Source organism: Ictalurus furcatus, chromosome 23, assembly GCF_023375685.1.
Source record: "Ictalurus furcatus strain D&B chromosome 23, Billie_1.0, whole genome shotgun sequence".
Taxonomy (NCBI): domain Eukaryota; kingdom Metazoa; phylum Chordata; class Actinopteri; order Siluriformes; family Ictaluridae; genus Ictalurus; species Ictalurus furcatus.
This window is the reverse complement of record NC_071277.1, coordinates 14,061,894-14,085,690: the sequence shown is the minus strand read 5'-3', so window position 1 is coordinate 14,085,690 and position 23,797 is coordinate 14,061,894. Positions and strand designations below refer to the sequence as shown.

Below are 23,797 nucleotides of genomic sequence, written 5' to 3'. Positions count from 1 at the left end.
GCAGCAGAATGATTTCAGAAGTCTACAGAAACATGCTCTCTGCCAATTTACAGAGAAATGCATCAATTCTAATTGGGAGGAACTTCATCATGCAGCAAGACAATGACCCAGAACAAGTGGAAGTTTTACACTGGCCAAGCAAATCAACAGACTGTAACCCAATAGACCATATGTTTCACCTCCTGAAGAGGAGACTGAAGGGAGAAAACAAACAACAACTGAAAGAAGCTGTGATACAAGCCTAGAAAAGCATCACAAAAGAAGAATGCAACAATTTCGTGATGTCAGTGGGTCGCTGGCTTGATGCAGTTATTGCAAGCCAATAATATACAAATATAATAATATAATATAATACAAATTATATACAACCAAATATTAAGTGTTGTTTATTTTAAGACCATCTGTTCCAATGCTTTTGCTCACCTAACAACTTAGTGGTCTGCCACCAAAGGTGACACTTTCTAAATTATTTAACACATCTTTTGATCTCAAACCCAAATGTCTTCAGTATATATCCAAAATAAATAAATAAATAATAATAATAATAATTTGCCTTGTTTTCTAATACTTTAGGAGAGGACTGTACATTAAAAAAGTTGCCACATGAAGAAAATGAAAATATGTAGGACATCATCACATGGGCTGTTCAGTTATAGAATCTTGAAGGACCTGCAAGGGAGGAGAGAAGAGATTAGAATGAACATTTATCACAACACCTAAGTGTATGAACATTTAAACTGATGGAGCATCTGACATACTGTCGGAGAATCTGTCAGAGCTTAGTGGCAGGTGGGAAGAATCCATCCTAGATCCCTGGAAAACATTTGAATTAACACAGTTAGAACAGAGGTCAGTAGTAAAGCCATACTGCAATGGAAAGCAAGGCATATAAAAAAATACATATTAAACCACAATGTTAGATACAGGAAAAAGTCTGCTATATTTTGTGTGGAATCACTGCAGTACCATTACACAACAATATCTGTACCCATTATATTCTTACCCACTATATTCCTATTATAGTAATTCAAAGCAATGTTGCATTCACCCTATTGTTTGCAAGAGCTCAGATTGCAATTAGGCCACCATATAAGTATGTTCACATCATATCAGATTATGATTAGGAAATCTATATGGAGTTCACAGCCCCACCATTTATATCAGACTTTTAACTTTTTTTTTTAATCTTCATAAAGTCCTTGTTCACAAATCTATACATTTTAAACTCATTACCAGTTTTGAGTGAAACATGTGACTCTAAAGGACGTTCGCTATTTGACAGATATAAGCCAATGAGAACTGCAACACACGCTAATAGAGGTCCCATTGGGGCAGGTATACGCTCTGCCCCATGTTTGCTTTTCACTGGATGTGGAGCAGTAGACAAACTGTTAATGGCGAGTTTAAATATACTCTGCAGCCACCAAAATCTTGTTTTATAGCAAACAATTGGATTGACTTCTCATGAATTTTCACAAATGCAAAGTGTAAGTGCAGAAAGTGGGTCTATGATGCACAGAACCACTTCTATTATAATATATATATATTTTATATTATATATTTATATTTTATAATATATATAGCAAGGATTGGGATTGGACAAGGGGGCTTATGGGGTAATGTGTATGCATCAGAAATGTATGGGGAAACAATTATTTCACACTGTCTCCCTTTTTTGTGATTTGTAAGCTGTTGATGAGCTGGAGATGATGCTGAATTATGAAGCCTGTAAACCCTGATTAATGATATTATCTTGAACAGTTAAACAAAACTATGTCTAAAACCGCTCAACATGAGTTGCTAGACTGTACACTGGATGACTGCATGCTGTCAACTCTCAACTGCCTATTACAAGATTACTCTAAAAATTCACTTGACAATAGCCTATAGCATAAGTCAGGTGTGATAGACTCTTTACTTCACTTTGTTTGAGGCGATCATCTTGCCCCATTAAAATCTATGGTCACAAGCTGCTGCTGATGAACGTGTACATCTCATTGGACCCACAAATTAGTTGTTTTGATGGAAATGCCCACAATGCCCCCAACCTCCCCCCAAAAGTTTGCCATCTGAATTTGTTACCGAGGAGATAGTTCTGATGCGGTATTCCATCAAGGTGTCTGTGAGCTTTTGTGTGATCTTCAGCACTATCTGAGCATCATCTTCACAGTCAATGCGGAATTCATCCTAAAATAAACAAGACTGAATAAACCCCACTGCCAAAGTGTGTCCCATTTAAATTATGAACATCATCATTATGAACGTCAGTGGAATTAAACCTGCAAGATTTTTAAAAATCTTTTCAATAGCTATTCTATCTTTTCAATATTCACAACAGAAATGTATAGAACTATACCAGATGTCGGAGAAGTGTTGTGAGGGTGCTGCTGGACTCTTGGCCTTTAGCTCTCATCATGCCATCACTGCCGTTCATTGGTAGATTATCAGGGTAAGCTCTGCCCATGTCCTCGCTTCGTGGACCCATCCCAAATTTGTCTGAGCCCATGTGCATGGATCTGCTGGTGGGTAAATGCTGCATGCTCTGTGGACCTCCTCTCATCCTGTCTGGTCGTGGTAGGATATTAAAATACATTAAAAAAATATAAATTTAGAGCTGTAATATAAGTTTCGACCTATTTAGTTACATTACAGCATATTCTTTTTCTCCCCCCTAATATTGTTATGCATATAGACGTTTATAGTAAATTTATTATTTAAAAAACCCTGAAAATTGTATACTGCATATAAAATTCCATATAATACAAATACGCAGAGGGAGTGTTAGGGTTTCCACAGACTCGTACCAAAGCCACACCTCAGTCTCTGGATTTGAACCCTACTGAAAATGGTCTGTGGTCTGAATTACAGAATAAGTCCACATGCACAGACCTGAGCATGTAAAGCAGAATGATATGTTGTGCATGAAGAAGTGGACCAACATCCCTCTACAAGTGTCCAACCTTGTTAGACATTACAGGAAATGACTCAAAGTCATTATCTTACTACTTAAAACAACTTTGTGTTGTAAGAAAAAAAATACATGTTTAAATGAAACTATACAGTCCCCTGTTATGTTTGAGCTCAAAATACCACTTACCACCATCGGATCATTTTTTTTTTGCATTTTCACAAAGGATGCCAATAATTCTGGAAATATGTAAGCAATTAAAGCAAATAAAAAAATGTATTAAGATGTATTAACAAAAAAATCATAACGCAATTCTCTACTGTCTGGCCCCATTTCGAATTACCATAGTGGACAGAGCCAGAGAGTCCACTCGTGGGTCGACCACCATGCATGTTGGAAGGAAAATCTGTCATCATGCCACCCCGACTTGGGAACTCTTCTGGGAAAGGGGTGTGTGAAAAGCCACCACCAAAAGGTCCACCTGAGGATACATGAGAGACGCACAAATGTCTTTTGACCAACTGAAACCTCCAAAATACACAAAGCTGTTTGAAAAGAGTAATTACACCTCATTAAAAAAAAAAAAAAGTTAAAGATGGAAATTAATTGCTTTGTTAAAAAATAAATAAATAAATAAATAAATAAATCACATTAGTCTTTCTGAAAATGACAGTTAAATCAATGAGGGAAAAAAACCCCAAACAAACATCATTTGTCATTCAGTCTCTGTAAGTACTCCTCTGGTTCAGCTGTGCTATAGGCACAATGTGCTAATGTTTACTGCCTTCCAGTGACGATACCCTCCACACCTTCTCATGCCACAATATTTAATTGATTAGAGTTGAGCAGCTGAGGAGTTGGCAGGTGTTTTTGGATTATTACAATCAATGTGCCATACATAACCACAGGCTCCACTGGAGGGGAATGAGCACAGTACATTTTCAATAAGAGTCTTTTCATAAATTACTGGTCTAAGGTTGAAAATGAAGTGCACGTGTAAATGCTTATCTGTTTTAGTTAAGATGTAGACACAGAGAAAGATTACAATAGAAAAGAGTACTTTCATTGATTCTGAATAACGTTACAAACAGTAATTAATCAGAAAGACTGCAAGTTAACTTTTATAGCATCTAGACCTGAAATAAAACAAATGAGTAGGAGCTTTTTCCCAGCACTTTGTGATTAATGTACAACCCTGTATGTATGCTCACTCCAATTTCTACCAAGATTGGCTTGACTGCACTGTTTTAAAGGTGTCTGTGTTTTAGAGTGCAGGAGAACAAAATGCTTTTTAAATCACTGTCTAATTATCACTATGAATAGAATCTGCAGCAGTGTTGGGGGAATGAGTGAATTTACGTGGCACACTTGAAACCTCTTGGTGCTCATTATATTAACAAGCTGTTTGACTCTCTCTCTCAGCTCAGATTAAGAGCTCACATTCGCAATTACCCTGAGTACCATTCAGTTGTCAATGTCACACTTGTGACAGAATACTGGAGCTACTCAGAACATGATGAGACGTGAATTTGGAGCGGAGTCCTCTCTCCCAAATAGTCTATTCACTGGTCCAGAAGCAGGAGCAGCAACATCATACTGTGCTCTACGAGCAGGCTTTGGATCAATAATCTCCCTCTCCCACACCAGGTTGACACCTCAATATGACAGAGGCATACCTAAGAATGTTTGAGCGCACTGTCTTGGCCTGTGGTTGGCCAAGGAAGGAGTGGGGGCTTTGCATTCAAGTCCTCCTGATGGAAGCAGCCCAGCTAGATTACACACTAATCCAAAGAGTGGTGTAGCGCATCGGTCTCTCTCCAGGGGGACACTGCTGGCACTTCTGCTCTATGGTGTTGAAGAAAGGGACCATCTATTCACCTTTGCCCAGAGACTCCTACATGCCTGCAAACATTGGTTGAGATTGGACCTGGCACACCACAAGGAGGTCATGAAACAGACTGCATTGGAGCAATTCATCAGATGCCTTCTAGCCAAGACATGAGAATGAGTCCACTGCCACCAATATGACTTCAGTGAGGCTGCCCAGTTGGAGGAGGACAACCTACCCGTGTTCACAGACCCAGGGAGCAATACTAGCTTCTGAGGCCAAGGGTATGCTTACTTTTTCCACAGTAGAATAACACATCTATTGATATTTCTGTTAAATAAATTATTGAAAAAGCTAATTTTCCTTGTGGTTTTGTTCAAGTACATCAACTATATTAATAGGCACTATTTCAAGGATGATCAAATGCTTGTCCAAATATGTAAAGACATTCATAGATTTTAGTTCACATTAACCTTGACAGAAAGTGCCACTTCAGCACGTCTTTCAAGTGGGAAAATCAAAATAAGCGATTAGTAAAGTGGGTAATATTTATAATGTTAAAATGCAGAGTTTCTATGCAAAAAGTTTAAAGGATTGCAGGTCTATATTCTAGGACTGAGAAGGTTTCCATTATTAGCATAACGGTTTATTCATGTGATTGCTCATTTTGACAACCCCTCCAGCTTGCTTCGCCACTCTATTACTTTTTCCTTTCCCCTCACACATATACAAACAAACTAACCTGGGTAAAAACCTCCGGGAACTGGTCCAAGCAGACTTTTAGCACCTGGTCCTCCCGCATTGGGAAATGCAGACTCTAATATATGCACACACACACACACACACACACAAAACTTATGGTCAACGTCTAGCGGAGTCAAGTATAAAGGAATATCTGAATTTTTCAGAGTGAGGCAGGACTTACTCATGTTCTGAAAGACTGGTACATCACCAGGTTCCCTAATGACAACCTAAAAAGAAAACAGACAATTGTGCATTACAGAGTGAATCCTCCAGACAGTTATCCTACACAAGGATCTCAGCCTATGTTCTCATCTCACAGTGACTTCGGCAGGAAAGTGCTTTGGATATTCCCTGGCAAGTTCATCACATAAAACTCAAAAGCTGCTGCTATTATTTGTGTGACCTATTAAACTCAAAACTGGTGCAACATTGTGAAGGTGGTAGAATACAAACCAATCAGAACCGGAATCAGCTGCTTTATCCGAGTTCAAGATTTGAGATTAGAGTTAAAATGTCATATATTACTGAAGAACCTGAGAGAAATGAGATCCAGTGTCAAATATCAGACTGCTTTAATAAAACATTTAACTTAGCAGAACCCTCAAATGGGACATGGAGATGGTGTATGACTATCACAAGGAAAAAGAATAGCAGTTTTCCAGCCTGTTATCTAGTTAGTTAAACTGATTTAATGCAATGGTGCTTATGTTAACAGTTAGGAGTAATTCTTTCTTCTGAATAATGTGGGTTTTCATTGTATGCATGCTCACAGTAATGCTATGCAGAGTTGACAGCATATCTAAAACAACAAGATAACAGATCCTCTTAACGTAAACATAATGTAAACGTAAAGGACCTCCCCTTTTTGCTTTGAGTTAATGTTGGTGCGTTCCTGATTTTGCGGTTGTATTTTCTGAATGTGATGTTGCATTTTTGCTTTGTTAATGTGTGTTCTGTCGCACTGTACACTGTATGTGAGGAATGCTTACTCTTAGGGCGCTTTTTCCAGATTTTATGTACAAGTTCTAAACAACAGGATTTAAATCAAGTGCACAGCGTTTCACCTTGAGTTGACCTCTGCCCTCAGCTTTCTCCACCTCAGAGGCAATCGCTCTAAGTGCTCTTTTGGTGTCTGGGCCCTGTTTTACTTCCTCTTCTTTGTGGGACACTTTTTCTGGGTGAATGTGTTTCTGTTTATCGAGTGAAAAAAAAAAAAAAAAAAGGAAGCAAATTTATACAGCAGATAGTAATATGTTTTAGTCCCGCCCCCCATTTCTAATAAGGGTTAATAACCTGGGGGGTCGGGGGGGGGGGCAGTGTTCACACTTGACGTACAGTTGATTTGAGAACCACGGGCCTTACCAAGTATCTGAAACAATGTTTCCAACCAGTAATATGAGCCACCATTTCATTCTGTAGCTGCTGCACCTTACACAGTCTACACTGGTAATGAGGAGGGACTGACTTGCTGGGGCTGCGATACTCCCATACATAGTGTAGGCCTACACACACACACACACACACACACACACACACACACACACACACACAATCAATACTCAATCATTTCACAGTGAGCTTCATTTTTTCATTAAGAATACATTACATACCAAGAACTGGGTCTGTGACAGTTTTCAGCAGTTTGGTCAGGGAGGGTACAGTCTGAACGGATCCGTGCTTGGCGAACACTGATGGGAGTTGCATGAATTAAAATGACAATATTACACCCTATAGAGCATGATACTAAACATGTCTTAAGGTAAGAGAGCACTGATGATTATCATTCAAAACAGACAAGAACAAAAAATTTACGACATCATCGTAAATATACCTAAACTTCAGGGAACACTCAATTACAGTGCTTTTCCCGCATAACCATCAACAGAGTGGAAAAAGGTATGGCAAAGCAATTGAGTCACATTTGAAAATTTGAGCGATGAATATGCTGAACAACATATAAAAACTCCTGATCAATTCTTTTGGCCACAACACAGTGCTTACCAACAACACCTTGGTACAAAGCAGGGATGCCCCCATTCCATAATCAAGCATCTCTATAGGGCCGGCATTTGCTTGATTCAATACACTCGTATTGGATCAGATTTGACACTTTCTGATCCGCTGGCCTATTTCTTTATCATGAACACGATTCACAAATCCTCTGGCGTTTTGCACAGACTGGCAATGAAAGCTTCTACATTCATTCTAAATAACAATATAAAGCATGGTTAAGCTTTATCTTTATTCTTTGTGGTCCTCCAGAAATTTGGGATGAGAAAGAAGAAGGTTTTCTGAACCTTCCAGAAAATCCCAAGTTATAGATAGATGCCCATTCTATCTACAGGATAGACGCTCCAGCATCATACTTCATGTGATTCATTCTACGTTTAGCCAGTATCTATTTCTGCACAACAGCACCTGAATCAGACGCGACCAATTAAGGCCATTAATTAGATGGAACAATTGTTTCGCATATATAGGTTTAGAGCAGCTGATATTGATGGCTTGACCAGCAAACCTGCCCTTATCCTTCACATACAGTTCATGTTTGAACTGGCTTTGGAGCAGTGCTTACCAGGGCCTTGTACCAAAATTCTGCTATCAGTTAATCTGCTGCACCATTAACTATTATCCTGCAGCTAAACTGGGCTGGAAAAGTTAAATAACACAGGCCCAAACACGGCAAGCCAAACATTAAAATAGGGGATACAGTTTCTAATGTTGTTCAGGCTAGATTTTAATAATAATAATTCTTCTGGGGGAAAAAAAGCATTTTGTTAAAAAGGACAAACTGAAAAAGTGTTAAATGCCATTACAGCCTTATAAGCTGAATATGTGTTACATTGAAAACTGAAACTCTGAAGACCTCAGATATGGCACACTGGTAATGACATCACCAAGGCCAGAGTGCGCTGAAGGTCAAAATGAAAGAACTGGGCTCTGAGGGCAAGACTTACCTATGTCCCCACTGTAGACCTGCTGCTTTTTCTGTCAGAGATGACAAGTAAACCCATCAGAAAGAGAGAGAAATAAAGAGGAGTTAGAAAGACAGAATAGCATGTGAGGTTGGGAGCAATACCCCAACTCTCCTGTGGTCCAGCCTCCTCTCCATAAGTAGAGGAGGCTGTTCTTGGGTATGACGGTTATGGAGCCACGATCGACTCTACCGGTAGATCATAGACTTGTACAGGGAGAACAGTAATCTGCCTCTTCCCTACTACAGCATGCGGATTTTTTTAGGCAGACATGAAAACAACTATTAGTCCAGGACTAATAACTCAGGATAAATTAGGCAGTAAGCTGCACAAAAGAGACATACTGTATGGGGTTATGACCCCAGAGAAGAATCTGTTCTCAATTCATACTCATGAGTATGCCTTGATGATCTGGGTTGTCATTCTGTTGGATGGAGCATCATGTAACACGATGCATACACAGCACTGATGTTAGACTCCCACTAGCTTGTAAAGTCTAGTCATTTATTTATGATGGCAAAGATAACTTTTAGTATATGTGAAACAGCAGACACTGATATGTGTAGCTAGTTCTGTATTCTCTTGCAATTTCATGGTTTCTGCAAACAAAGCTTATATTCAGTCATCGGACAGCATTGAAAATAACAATATTAAGACACTTGGCGTTCTCATTTATAGGTAGATGCTTGCACGCACATTTGCCTACTAGCCCGTAGTACATAAATAACATGCAGTGCATTCATCCCCCTTGAACTTTTCTGCATTTTAGAGCTATAGTATTGAAGGGGTGAGGGGAGATTATTTATACAGTTATTTACTCAGCAAACATGTGCAAAAAGGTTCGCTGGCCTGACAAGACCAAAACAGAACTTTTAGGACAAAGAGCCTTGGACAAAACATTACGTCTGGAGGAAACCCAACACTGTGAAATCACTCTGAGAAGGATGGTGGTAGCATTATGTAGTGGGGTTGCGTTTCATCAGAAGGAACTGGGAAATTGGTAGTCGTTGAGGGCAACGACTTATAACCCTATAAGAAAAGCTCTTCCCATTTGCAAGAGACTTCAGACTGTGGCAGATGTTCACTCCAACTGGACAACGATCCTAAACATTTTGCAGTAGTAGGTATCCCGAAACTCTGTACCTGAATGTGCTACAATAGCCCTGTCAAAGCCCAAACTTCAATCCAAAATCTGTGGTTTGAAGATTGCTTTCAGTCACTGATCTATATCCAATCTGACACATTATCACACATTTTTACCAAGAAGAAAGGATCCACATGTGCAAGCTGATATGTGCAAAAAATATCCCAGAAGCTGTAATTGCAGCCAAAGGTATTTCTGCCAAGTATGAATCTAGGAGGTTGAATATTAATGTATCAAAAGATGTATTTTTGGTTAATTAACATTTGTGTCACAATACAAAAAAACTGGCGCTGGCCTGCCAGTCCCCTGACTTGAAACCCATAGAAAATCTGTGGGGTGAACTGAAGAGGAGAGTCCACCAGCGTGGACCTCGAAATGTGAAGGATGTGGAGAGATTCTGTGTGGAGGAATGGTCTCAGATCCCTTGCCATGTAATCTCCAACCTCACCAGGCATTATAGGAGAAGACTCAGAGCTGTTATCAATGCAAAGGGACGTAGCACAAAATATTGACTAAAAGCGTGCCAATAATTGTTGCATATCTATATTTAACAAAGATTTTCATTTATTTATAAACCTGTGTTTTGTTTGCAATTGTTTGACATCCATGAGAGTATACTATTTTTGTGAATTTATTAACAAAAGATCAAAAGGTTTAATCAATAAAGACAATTGTTCCACAGCCTTTTTTGCTCATATTTACCAAGGGTGCCAATATTAGTGGAGGGAAATGTATATATGCGTGTATATGCACCACCTCTGGGTACAATTGTTCATAAACATGGTATTAGCTTCCACTGCTATGCTGTTGGCATACAGCTGTAAGTTTCTGAAAAGCCAGATGAGCGTAATAAAATTAGCAACTGAGCAACTTCCTCAGTTGGTCAAGAGCTTTCTTATTATGTTATAACTCTAGATGGCATCAGTGAAAAATCTTGGTGTGATAATTGACTCGGTTTCAACCTTTAAGTCTATGCTAAAAACCCTGTATGCTTAGACATGCATTTACAGCTGTGTTTCTTTAGTAAAGGTGCAAATCTGCGGGTGTCCATGGTCATAGAGTATTCTGGTAAACCGGGAGGTTTCAATGCGGTCAGTGCCTCAGGTTCTCCACAACACGTGCATCATTTTATTTCTCCAAGCTATAAAAAGGAGGTGGATTGCCATTAACAGTTTTTAAAAAAAATGTTTTATGCAGGCTACCAAGTGAAACATCCCATGGTTTCCTTATGACCTGTCACAGTATCTTGTTGAAAATAAAGTGTAAATGCTATATCGTCATCACAAGAGGGCAATTTCAACAGTCATCCGAAGATCACGGGCTGTGAAAACATAGCATAAGATTTCTCCAATATATCAGAGGGCTTGAATCTCTTTGGCAGTGCTGTCCAACAGCTAAATAAAAGTGTTTTTAATATCACACAGCTCAGCATGGGTAAAACAGTTGACAGTGAGAAACTGAACTAGTTTCTGGAAGGAAACTATACAGAAATATATGAGTTATGCTTTAACCCACCTTGCCGCTGGTCTGTTTCAGCTGATAAGTTTGTGCTTGAGCCGATGCCTCCATTCTGTGAGAAATCCCAATATGTTAAAAAATTTTTTTTAAATGCATACAAAATATTTTAAATAATCTTATACCACAGCACTCTTGATTTTTTTTAAAATTCTGATTGGTCAGCAGGTGTTGACTAGGTTTCCTTTAACAGTACTGGCAGCTCTGACTTAAATCACAAGTTTATATTAATGCACTGATGAACAATTATTTATAGCTTCTATAAAGTAAGCAATACACAGGAACTGACTTGTTTTTGGACGTGCCATATTACATGTAACAATAAACGGATAAAAAGTAGCTAGTATAATTCCTTCGTCGCAAGACAGCCGCAGTGTAAAGTTTATTATTATTATTATTATTATTATTACCATTATCATTATTATTTAATTAACAAGAAAAAACCTTAAGGAATCATCTACATACATATTATGTTCAATAAACAGACACAAATATTCTTCTCTTCATTAGGAATTAAACAGTAGCTGATCTAAGGTTAGTAGTGATGCCATTAGCAATAATGCAAGAACATTACAACAGAACAGCTCTTTACTAAACACCTCCCTCAGCTCTGGTATCAATAATGTGCTGCAATTACCTCCGGTTTCTGCTAAACAAAATACCAAATTTTCCACAAAATGAAACACTTCACAATCAACATGTTTTGTTTGTTTGTTGGTTTGTTTTTGGTTTGTTTTTTGATCAGGCAAACGGCAGGCTTACCATGGCGGCTTTTAAAATAAAAGTCGTGTAGGCGCTTACTGTTTTTTTGTTCCATCTGTAATACTTTTTTTAATATATGCATTATAAACATTATAAAGTATAAAATACAAACTAGAGTGTATGTATAACGTTTATTTATTTATTTATTTATTTATTTAAAAAAAGGCTAAAACAATTTAAAGTCTGCACAGTTTTATTTATCAAATTATTTTAAAAAATCAGACATATGATTCTTCACAGACTACTTAATTTTATGCATATAATAACGTGCGAGAATATCAACTAATTGTAATTAATTACAATGTTTATGTTCTTGCTTGTGGCGCTGTATTTATAAATTTAATAGAATAAGTTGCTGTAATTATACTCAGGCAGATGCGCAGGTGCCTGTATACGTAAAGGACCCTAAATGTAGTAGATTGACTACAGAGCCCAGTGATTGCTCAAATTCATATTGATATTGATCAAAATCGTATTGTTTTGATTTCAAACCCAACCAAACATGTGAGTATGTGGTTATTTATTGCTCGTGTAGGAATTAAAGAAGGAAATGAGACCTGCAGTGGTTTGGATAAATATTGCCAGGACTCGCATGTTGCTAGTTAGCAGCATCTCTCAGGTATATGGAAATCCAGAGCTATATAAAACAAACCTAATGTAGAATAAGACCGATTTTAAATCATGTACGATTAGCGTTTTTTTGGTACATGAATAAGAATATACTCGTTCATGTTCCAGAAAGCGTTCACTCGTGGTTTTGCTCTAAGTTCATGTGGAGGGTTGCCAGATTGGGCGGAAGTCCTCCAGAACCGAGCGATTCGTGCTGCTGTTCTTGATGTAGGAAGGGAATTTAATGACCTTGAAGAGAAGCTCCACTCTGAAACATATTCACTTTGTTTATGTTGAAATATTTGTGTGCATAGCGGTGCTGGTGCTAATGTGTTGGCTGGTTCTGTATTTTTATTATTCTTGTGAAAAGTGAGCGCTTGTGTGCTTCTCTGACGTCACAAGGTGGCTATTGTAGCCCAGTTACTGTACTGTACTGTACTGTATATACACTCCTACTCTCTCTGTCTCTCTCTGGCTGAGACAGTACCTACTGCGTCTGATTCAGTACCTACTGCGTCTGATTCAGTACCTACTGCGTCTGATTCAGTAGCTGCTGTGTCCGATTCAGTAGCTGCTGCGTCTGATTGAAAAAAGACCAAAAAAAAAAACCCTACAGATTGTCATGTTACTAGAAACTGCCGTCATCTGTCCTGAAGACTTTCCCATGACGGAAAACGTAATATTAACTGAACTGAGTCGTGAGGGATCCTTAGTGAATTGAATAAATGGTTACTTGTTTAACTGTAAAGCGTCACGTACTACATATCGCGATCTTCTCATCTGTCAGAGCTAGAGTTACACCTCTAGCTAGTATTTATGAAATGGACTCACAGTCTGTTCTGTTTGATTGTTCCTTTCTGTTTTAACAGGAAAATGTCAAAGAAGAAGAAAAGGCAGGATGATTTCCATAAAGTTAAACTGAAAGTTGGCAAGAAGAAGCCCAAGGTGGAAAATTCAACCAACGTCAACTTCAAATCGAGGAGCATTCATTTACCGGATCAGCTGAAGCGCGATGATGGTGGACCGACTACACACCGGCAGCTCAGCATTAAGGTTCACTTATACTCCCTCATCCGAGTTAGCTGCCCTGGGTTGCATAACTAGCTACTCCTTATGGCTATGTTCCTAATATGCCACTGTATTAACCAGTAGATCAATATAGAGTTGAGTGCAAAAGTTTACATCCCATCACGAATGAGTATTATAACTGAGCGGATCTGTGATATGAAACCTTTTAGGTGGTTTAAAAGCCAAAAACTGGGCATAGAGCTTGTTAGTCGTGGTTGGCGATATGAACGAATGTCATATCGGGGGCAGTGGTGGCTTAGCGGTTAAGGCTCTGGGTTCAAGCCCCAGCACTGCCAAGCTGCCACTGTTGGGCCCTTTAGCAAGGCCCTTAACCCTCTTTGCTCCAGGGACGCTGTATCATGGCTGACCCTGCGCTCTGACCCCAACTTCCTGACATGCTGGGGTATACGAAAAAAAAGAATTTCACTGTACTGTACTGTAATGTATATGTGACCAATAAAGACTCATTATCATATCACGATTCTCGAAAGCATTTTTACAATATGTATCATGATATATCCAGTGCATAGGTTTGCTCATAAATTGCACTAAAGGAGTATTGATGCAAAAGCCGCTATAAATAATAATGCTTAGTTTTAATAAACAAATGTATAATAAATGTGTTTTTAAAAAAAATATATTTAAAGTTCACCTATTATGGTTTTTCAGATATTACCTTTCATGTAGCCTGTTATAGAGCTGTTTGTGAATGTAAAAACATCTGCAACGTTTCAAAAATCAAAGCGCAGGACAAACGGCGTTATTGACTCGCAAAAGAAGGAATCGATTCTGAACAGCTGAAACGAGTCGTTAGTGTTTCCAGACTTACTTCCTGTACTAATCTACGTAGGTTTATAACAAAAATGTCTCTAGACACGTTTAATGAGAGGGTATATATGACAAGATAAGATTAAATCACAGTTGTACGTTCTTCTTCCATTTTTTTTTGTGTGAGAGTCAAACTGTAATTGAGAACTAACTGCGGGTAAGAACAGAAGTTTTGAGTGGGAAACTGAAGAAACGTCTCACCTCATGTGGCATAGGATTGGTCCGAAGAATTGTTCCAGCCAACCGTTTGGATTTGTCGAGAATCTCAATTCGGATGTTGCTTGTTGCGCTGTCGCTGTCGCGCATATACTTAGAAAATGAACAGTTGCATTTCTCTTGCTCGTGTGAGTGTAGGGTGAGACAGAGCTCTCCGCCATCATAATCAAAACCCCATTTGAGAAATATATCTTTGTGAGAGATTGTTTTCATCGATACCGTTCCAGAAACCGGTGATCTAATTCTTTTGTTTCCTGTGTCTCCTGTGTTCCTTTCTCCCAGGATCTGCTGTCCCAGCTGCACCACTACAGCAGCAGCGTGAAGCAGGGTGCTCTCGTAGGCCTTCGGGAGCTGCTCTCAGCACATCCATCCCTGCTCGAGCAGCATGCGTCAGTCGTGCTCGCCGAAGTCGCCGCACTCTTCACCGATAAAGACGGCGCCGTGCGGGCAGCCGGTTCACGTCTCCTGCGTTTAGTGGCGCAGTGCATGCCAGCCGAGCGTGTGGCTCCCTTCTTCCCTCTGCTTGGCGCTCACCTCTCCTGCGCCATGACCCACGTCTCAACCGGCATCCAGGAGGACGCGCTGCGCGTGCTAGACGTGCTGCTCGAGCACTATCCCGCTCTGCTAGCACAGAGACACACCGTGCTGCTCTCAAACTTCCTCGAGCTCATCTCGCAGAGGCGGATCAGTGGCACCGTGGACAGGGGCCAAGCCAGTGGCGATCGGGCAGAGAAAGGAAGCTATGCGCTTTCTATAAACACTAGCAGATCTGTTACAGCGCAGCAATGGAGACTCACGGTCCTGCTCAGGTACTGAGATCAATGCGTGTTTGATTTTTTTGTGTTTTTTTTTTTTAATGCGATGTACATTGTGAGTATAAACCAATGCGCCATTTTTAGACAATTCTGTAGTTTTCTGATGTATTCATAAATGGATTTTTTTCCATGCTTTTTAAGTTTGTCATAATTTGTGTGAAAAATGCAAATTTGAAGTGTTTAAACAGATTTGCAATAACACAAACACAATGTATACACTAAAGTGTGTTACCAATTAGTTCACTTGATTATTTTATTTATATATTAGTTGTTGTTTATGCAAGCTTTCTATGAAATATCACAGGTTTGTACATTGTCAAGCGTGTATTCATTTCGTCTGCGTTTAGGTTGGGCCGGTTTCTTCAGGCAGTAGTGGAGGAGAGGACTACAGAAGATGATGCAGCGTGTGGAAGTGGCTTCGGGACGTGGAGCGGAGAGAAAGGGATGGTCACACCTGTGGAAATCCGCTGGGAGGAGCAGATATTCAGTAAAGAGAGCATTCAAGTGTTTGAGAATTCTGGAGCAAAGCCCACGCCACGCTCCACCTATCGGCTAAGGTATGCTGTGTTTTTAATGGAATCGCAGGCGTAATACTAAGTACTATTTGTAATGTATATTGATAGTAGGCTTGTGTGATTTAGATTTTTTTTTTTCCAGTTTTTTTTATTCTTTCTTTAAACCAATAAAAATGTGCGATTAAAGATTTAATCATCCAGAACTGATAGCCCAAAAACACAGGAAAAAGAGCATTTTTTCCAATTCAGGTTTAAAGTCAGCTTTATTGTAATTTTTAGCACATCGCACGGCAATGGATGAAAACGAAACACAGTTCCTTCAGGAAACTACCGTGCAACATGTAGTAGACATAGACGTCGATAAGGACTGAAAGACAACAGTAAATACGGACAATAAATACAGATCGTAAGGAACACAGAATCACACAAAATTAAACAAGTCGCATAAATAGGAAATATATATAAAGTGTGGCAGCATTTGGGAGATAATTGATATGATACATACAGTTAAAAAAATAGTGTCACTATCAGTACTAAGTGAATAAATATTATCTCTGTCTCTATTATATATTATATATATACTGTTAATGGACATAGTAATGTAAGATAATAATAATATTGCACTTGTTGTGTGAGATAGACTGAACAATAGTATGACTCTTTGGCTGGTAGGTCAGTCTTAGGCCATGGTAGTGTTAAAGTGACGATAATGCAGTTTTGGGGGGGGTGGTGTTCACAGTTACACATGACCGTTCAGAAGGTGTCTCCTACACTTAAGGAGAGTAGGGGACAGTGTAATAATAATATTATTATCCGCGCAGTCTGGAACTGCTTGTTGGCAGTGGCAACCATGAAAACTCTTACTCAAAGTGTATAAAGCTGGGCAGCTCTGGTAATATAATTAAATCGGAGTAAATGTCATTACATAACGTGTAAGATTGTGCAGGGAGGATGAAAAACGTTAGATCACACAAGCCTTATTGATAAAACCAGAACAAGTCGGTCTGATATATACGAGGCAAGAAGAAGACAGGGGAATTTGGCCAAAAGTAGTATTTATTGCAAATACTGCATTTTGTGTCAAATTTGTGGCTTTGTTAGAAGATCTAGAAAGCACCTAGGTTGAATCTAGGTTGATTTGTACACTGCCCCTGGTTGCTAAAAGGGGAGAAATATAATTAAATCCACATGTAATGTCATATAAAGTTCCAGCAGCATGTTGGTTGTTTTAATTGGGTGTATGTTTGTCTGTAAATCATATAGCATTTGGTACACCACTCGGCTCCTTGTGTAGCATTGGATGTTGTTGGTGCCAGTCTTGAGCAGACTGCAAAAATCTAGCTGGGACCTTTGGTACAGTTCTATTTTTCTTGTGGTAAAAGTGTTTGTACATGGTACAGTGGGAAAAGGTTCTAAGTATACAGGCATTGGCAAATTTTCTAGTTGCTAAAGCAAAATGTGGAAGGGATAGGCATGGCACCATTGTGTTGAACTGCCTGTTCAAAGCCTTATTTTGAAAAAGTTTGTTTTTAATCAAAATATGACGTATATCTGTGTTTGAGTAAAATAAAAATAAAAAAGTATTGTAGTTCATAGTAATCGTGTATCCTTCACCATCATACGGGATTGTTTAATGTACAAAATATTTCTGTTGGGGTTTTATCTTTCCAGGTTTTTACAATAGTTTACTTCTCAAGAAATGTTACATTTAAAATGAATTTTAATGAGCCATTGCATTCCCTTAAAAAATGTGTCTAATATTATAGTTCAATATTAGAACCTGAAATGCAGAATTTGTTCCTTTGCCAGTTTTCCTTTCCTAAGGAATGTTATTTCATCCCAATATGTTTTGAATTTACGCTATTTTAATGCATTTATAACCACTAATCGTTCACAGGTGGGTTTGCCCCATTATTCTGCCCATATTCAATCAACTAAAAGGAAAGAGTTGTGGCCAGGCCAGTTGTGTTTCAGTGTTTGATGTGCATCTGTGTTTGACTCGTTATGCCCTAGGCTGGATTTGGAGCCTGGAGCTGGAGTGAGTGAGGACCTGTGTTCAGCAGAGACCGTGCAGGGTTTCGCAGGCACGCTAGTGCCTCTCCTCCTGGAGGTGTGGGTGGAGGCCGTGGGTGGAGGACGAGCTCAGACGGACAGCGGGCACCTGCTCTCAGAGGAAGCCATGGCACTCATGTTCCAGATCCTTACGATACTACAGCTACTGAGACGTCTCGCACCTCAGAAAGACCAACAGGATATGCTGGTGTGTACACACACACACCCCACGACCACTGTAGTACAGCCATACATTATTGTACTGCCATGCATTAATAGGTCAACTACTAGGTTAGACTAGATCACAATAGGGATGTAGCCGAACATGAATACATTAATCGAAATGAACAGATAATGTGTTCTAAACAAATATACAGTTGCAATCAGAATTATTCAACCACCAGTGCAAATCAGGTTTATTGTCAAAATTTACAGTCTTTCAGCTGTTTGTGATGAACAAATCGAACAAAGGCAATTGAATGCTTCAGGTGGTTTCCCCAAATTCAACTGAAAACTTATAATGACTTCTCCAGTTTCAGTGTTACTCAACAACCTGAATAGAATCCCTCAAAACAGTACAAATATGCAAAACAGGTGTTGTCTCAAGCACACCTGATGCAACTAATCAAGGGCTTCATTAGTTGCACCAGGTGTGCTTGAGCTGGAACACATGAAATTCCTGGGTAGGGGCAGAAAATAAATGAAATACCTGGACGGGGCAGAAAAAGGATCTAAAAGGAAATCACTTGAAGCATTCGTTGTGTTGAACTGTTTCAGTTGCTTTTGTTTGATTTGTTCATTGCAAACAGCTGAAAGTCTCAATTTTGACAATAAACCTGATTTGCAATGGGGGTTGAACAATTTTTATTGCAACTGTATATACAGCGAAGAATAGCTGTGATATTTGTATATGTGATCAGCAGAGACCTGAGATATGAGCTGCCAGGTGATATTTGTAAATGTTTTTACTTTTGTGCAAGAGTCATATATGAAGCTTGTGGGACACAAACAGAGCACAATGCATTTTCTTCATCCTTAGTAACAGTATCAGTAAGAGTATTAAATGATGCTACTCATTTGTTTATGTTTTGCGAAATAGAGCCAGTTAAATTAATTCGAAAATATTGCGTAGATGTACAAACAATAACCATAACTGCATTATGAGCATTATTAACATAAGCATTAGAGGTCGACTGATAGTGGACTTTACCGATAAGTAAGTAGGGCAGTACCTGGCGATGGCCAATTAATCAACCTATAGTTTTTTAAATTGATTTTAAAACTTATGAATGAAAACGTAACACTCAAAGTAAAATATTTCTGAACTTTTATTACAAAAATAAACAGTACAGACTTTACAATGAAAATGTACTGTACTTTTTTTTAAAATGAAATAAATATTAATATATATTAACTATTAATAAATATTAAAGTAAATAAAATATGTACATCCAAACTGAACCAAATAGGAACACTCCAAATAACAAAAATAGAGACATCCAAATATATATAAACACTTCACAACAAAATCTGTCAGCGATAGTTTTTATTTCGCCTCTAGAGGCCGCTCTCGTACTGTATAAAGACAGCGGACCCTTCTCAGCCACTCTGGCAATGAAAAACTATCGGTGTGGATTTTTGCAGGTAACAGATCATTCCAGCAATCAGTTCTCGGTGCAAAACCGATCAATCTGTTGACCGCTAATAAACATTCCCACGTACATCTCTAGTTGAGATCAGTTATGATCTAGAGTGATGTAGCTGAGGTTGAGGAACTGTCAGATCCAGAATTCACACACTTGCTGTTAGTGTTGCCATTTTTACCGCTGTTTATTTCCCCTAGTGTATTTTGTGAAAAAGAAAAAAGAAAAATGCTCTTACACTTTAGGCCCCACCTACTTTGGGTGTAAAACTGAATACAGTCCTAAACAGATACAGCATTATGTTACACTCCTAGAACACACAAATGATATATTGGTGCTAGTGTCACCATAAATACTGTGTATCCAATAGTTAAACTTAGCAGATAACAAGGAATCTGCCCAGACGATTTACATGGACAATGTGAAAATGCGCCTTGATGTAATGATGATTCTCATGATCTAAATCAGTGCATTTGTTATGTTTCTTGTGTTTTGTGAACCTCTCATTTTTGGAATTGCCCTCAAATCTGGCTAACATACTTTAAAGAACAGCTGAAGTTATTGTTCAGTAGGGGACAGAATGCTTCCCAGCATGCTGTTTACCACACAGGCTACTCTCAAAGGAAACATTTCATTTTGTCATTTGAGTTGAGTACTGAACATTGGCCTCTTGTGTTGTGTAGGATTCCTGGTTTCGAAATTCTTACCTGAGTGATTTCAAGCAGCACTTCATGAAGAATTTCCCCTACGGACAGCTAGAGGTGGCGAGACACAAGAAGAAAATGGATGGGAAAAGGTGCATTTGCATAACCAAATGTTAAAATCTTAGACGTGCCGGTTTTTTTGTTTGTTTGTGTTTGTACTTGCATTGTCTTTATTGAAACCTCTTGATAAAGGATATACATATACCTTTAGCTTCCAAGTTCCTAGCTAGTTATGTTCAAAATCATACTCAGGTAGTTTTACATCATGTGTAGGAAATTCATGATGTGTGTGATGTGGTCTTCTCCGGTCATAGCTCCTCTGCCTCAAGGTTCAAAGCGTTATACATTCTGAGATGCTTTTCTGCTCACCATGGTTGTAAAATGTTTCTGTAACCTTCCTGTTCGCTAGAACCAGTCTGGTAATTCTACTCTGACACTGAATGTTTTTTTTTTGTGTGTGTGTGTGTCACTACCTAAGCTAGTGAAAACCTACATGTGTATGTGATAGGGCTGGGTATTGTGACCAATTTGGCGATTTGATTCGATTCTTATTTCTATGTTTTCAAATTGAATTTGATTCAATACAAATTAGTTATCAATATTTCATTTAAAATGTTAGTTTTGCAGACATGGAATCCATGTTTTAATATAAATGCTGGTAACGGAAACCCTCCTACTTAGCTATATTACTGAAATACGCATTTACTTTAACAATATTGTTTAATTACTTTTTACTTTGAGTAACAAACATTGTAACATGAAATCATGAATAGGCATACAGGGCACCCAAGGTAAGAACAAACTGCACACTGGTAAAAAAATAAATAAATAAAAAATTGTAAATGTGCAACAGTGAAATTCATTAACAACTTGAAACACGTTAAAGAAATAAAACCGTTTTCAAAAATTCAAAACATGAAAGATGGTGACATCTTCAGGACGAGAGGTGAACTACAGGTAATATTCACATCCTCTCAAGTGAAGCACACACATTTCCCGAATCTATATTGTTCCGTTAAATTGAAGATCGATTAAAATTGGAGAATTTTTTTTTTTTTTTATAACCCAGCCCTATTATATGAACCAGTCTAACAAAAGTGCAATCTCCCTTCTTATAGGAACAGGCAGCAGGTGATTGGTGGCATTAATTCTGCAGGAACCGTAGAGCCACTGGCTCTGAATGTCATGCTGTGTCAGGTAATGGTGACGCTCAGCCTGAGGGGGCGGGACCACATCGCTGGCCAGGATGCTGACTGGCTCGGGCCAATCCGAGCATTTGTTACGGACACTCTGTCCAGTGGTGGGAAGCTGAGCTCGAAGCACCTCGCCGCTCTGTTGGAGGTGGTTTGGAGGATGATCGTTACCCAGCGAAGCCGTGGTGAGCCTTTTCGGCCGTCGTAAATGTTCACGTTAGCTTCAATATGACGGCATTGCCAAGTGATAATATTATCATGGATACTTCAAAAGTCTATCACTATGTCTACGCTGCATTTAGAAAGCTGTCTACTGAGACACTACTTCTGAAATAATGAAAAGTTCACTGGTCGCTACTGAAATTCCTGTTTGGTTAAAAAGTTGCCCAATGACTGAGAGACATGTAAACATGTAGATTTTAAAGACGCATTTATGATCATAATTTAAACTGTAATGAAACTTATTTAATATGGCTTATGTAATATCTTGGGTATCTGTGCCCCTTCCTAGATAAGTGATGTTGGATGTAAAGTGTGTGTTTGTCTGTTTGTGTGTGTTTCTTCAGTCGTGACCGAGGAGCTCCTACAAGCTGTGTATATTCAATATCAGCAGAAGAACTTGGTGCTGTCTGTGCGCACCCTGTTGCTGCGTTTCTTAAGTCAACTCTACATACAAGAGCACCAGAACCAGACTCATATTGCCAGGTAATGTTGGTGTTTTGATGAAACTGCTCACTACTGTACTATAAGCAGCATTCCTAAATAATGTGCCCCTATGCCACATCGAAGGTGTTACTGTTTTTGATCTAATATTCACTATGGTAGGAAGTGGCCAGCGTTAATGTTTGCGTCACCCCCATACCCCTCTTCAGACTGTTCCCATTTCCGTAGGAATTGCCGGAAATATAATGATCTGCATTTTGTTTTGATGAAAATTGCTTCATGTGAAACATCTCCAGTCTCAAGCTTCCTGATCCATAATCGACATATTTTATTCAAATGAAATTTCATGTCCTAAAAGCTGTACAAAAAAAAAAAAAGAAAAATCCAATGTTATAATATTTTAAATGTCTACACACCATGTGGTTTAAATATCTTTAAGGATCTCTATCTCTAAGAGGAAGATCTTAAGATTGGCAGTTTATATTTGGTTTATATTTATTAGCAATATTTTAGCTGAAAACGGTCAGAAACTGTCATTTTGGTTTTCAGTCGAAATGAACGTAATGTCAAATCGAACACTTTACAAATCATTTCAGTGGTGATGATAATTAGAAGGTGAATTTATAGAAGCTTTTTTTATTCTCTGTGCAGCAGAAGCGCAAGAGTAAAAATGTCAGCCACGTACACAACTGATTTGTAAAAGGATTATATTTAAAATGCACTTTTTTAAATTGTTTATCGTGCATTATTGTGGAATCACCTAAAAATCCACCATCCTGCTGAGATTTCGTGATTGCCTCTGCCAGCAAGCAGTTCCTGACTACACAGCTGATATTGTTATTACACCCGCATTGACGTTACTTGGTCATGGACATGGTGGAGATGCTTGTTTTTTTTTTCTTTTCTTTTTTTTTTTTTTTAAGGCTCTGGATGATTAAATCCTTAATTGGAATTTTTTTGAACATGGTAATATCAGGAGAAAATCAATATTGCACAAGTTACAGTAGCTACAGAAAGGGGCATCATTAGAATGATCCAGACTTACATTTGGATGCCACTGAGGCCAGCGCTGAAAATTGCTGTTCAAATCCCTGATCATTATCGGCCTAGAAAAATCCTTTCACATCCAACTATACACATAGCATCCATCATCCAGGCGAGGCCATTTATTGTAGCCTAAAAAGCTACACTGGTGCACGATGGTCAAGTTTCAGGGTTTTCCTTAAGGGTCTGTTCTTGCTTCTTTTTTACCTGATGATTGTCTCCCTCTCTTTTTCTGTCTCAGGAGCAGGATTTTGACGCGGTGGTTGGTGTCTTTGCCGCTGCAGTTGGCACAGTTGGGTGGCCGTAATCCCAAACTGTCTGCACAGATCCTGCAGACGGTACAGTCGGCTGCAGCCTGGGGCAACAAAGACCTGCTGCACAGCCTGCAGACGCATGCAGACAGCCTTTATGGTGAGCACACGTGCACACACACACACACACACACACACACACACACACACACACACACACACACACAGTCTTATACACTCTAGTTTCCTTATTTATTTTATTTTCTAACATTCTTAGCTGATTTAAATTGCTATCCCAAATTCAACATAACATCAAAATC

At 38.8% G+C, this 23,797-nt stretch overlaps 2 protein-coding genes across 2 annotated transcripts in view; one reads left to right on the top strand and one right to left on the bottom strand.

Moving 5' to 3' along the window:
- Positions 1-370: 370 nt before the first annotated feature.
- Positions 371-11,862, bottom strand: si:ch211-197h24.6 (uncharacterized). Its single transcript, XM_053612157.1, has 13 exons — positions 11,752-11,862; positions 11,115-11,169; positions 8,438-8,468; positions 7,091-7,168; positions 6,843-6,982; positions 6,545-6,670; positions 5,662-5,707; positions 5,479-5,553; positions 3,252-3,389; positions 2,357-2,565; positions 2,083-2,187; positions 759-813; positions 371-669 (listed from the first exon to the last, which is right to left on the bottom strand). Exons 2-13 carry the CDS (start codon positions 11,166-11,168, stop codon positions 647-649), a joined length of 1,080 nt encoding a protein of 359 aa, XP_053468132.1. The 5' UTR covers position 11,169; positions 11,752-11,862; the 3' UTR covers positions 371-646.
- Positions 11,863-12,277: 415 nt separating this feature from the next.
- Positions 12,278-23,797, top strand: part of tex10 (testis expressed 10) — a 34,194-nt gene continuing 22,674 nt past the window's right edge. Inside the window, exons 1-9 of the mRNA XM_053611949.1 lie at positions 12,278-12,380; positions 13,355-13,538; positions 14,880-15,406; positions 15,760-15,969; positions 17,941-18,187; positions 20,306-20,418; positions 21,445-21,704; positions 22,086-22,224; positions 23,468-23,637. Of these exons, the coding sequence (XP_053467924.1) occupies positions 12,379-12,380; positions 13,355-13,538; positions 14,880-15,406; positions 15,760-15,969; positions 17,941-18,187; positions 20,306-20,418; positions 21,445-21,704; positions 22,086-22,224; positions 23,468-23,637 (1,852 nt within the window). The 5' untranslated portion in view covers positions 12,278-12,378. The remainder of the gene's footprint in view (positions 12,381-13,354; positions 13,539-14,879; positions 15,407-15,759; positions 15,970-17,940; positions 18,188-20,305; positions 20,419-21,444; positions 21,705-22,085; positions 22,225-23,467; positions 23,638-23,797) is intronic.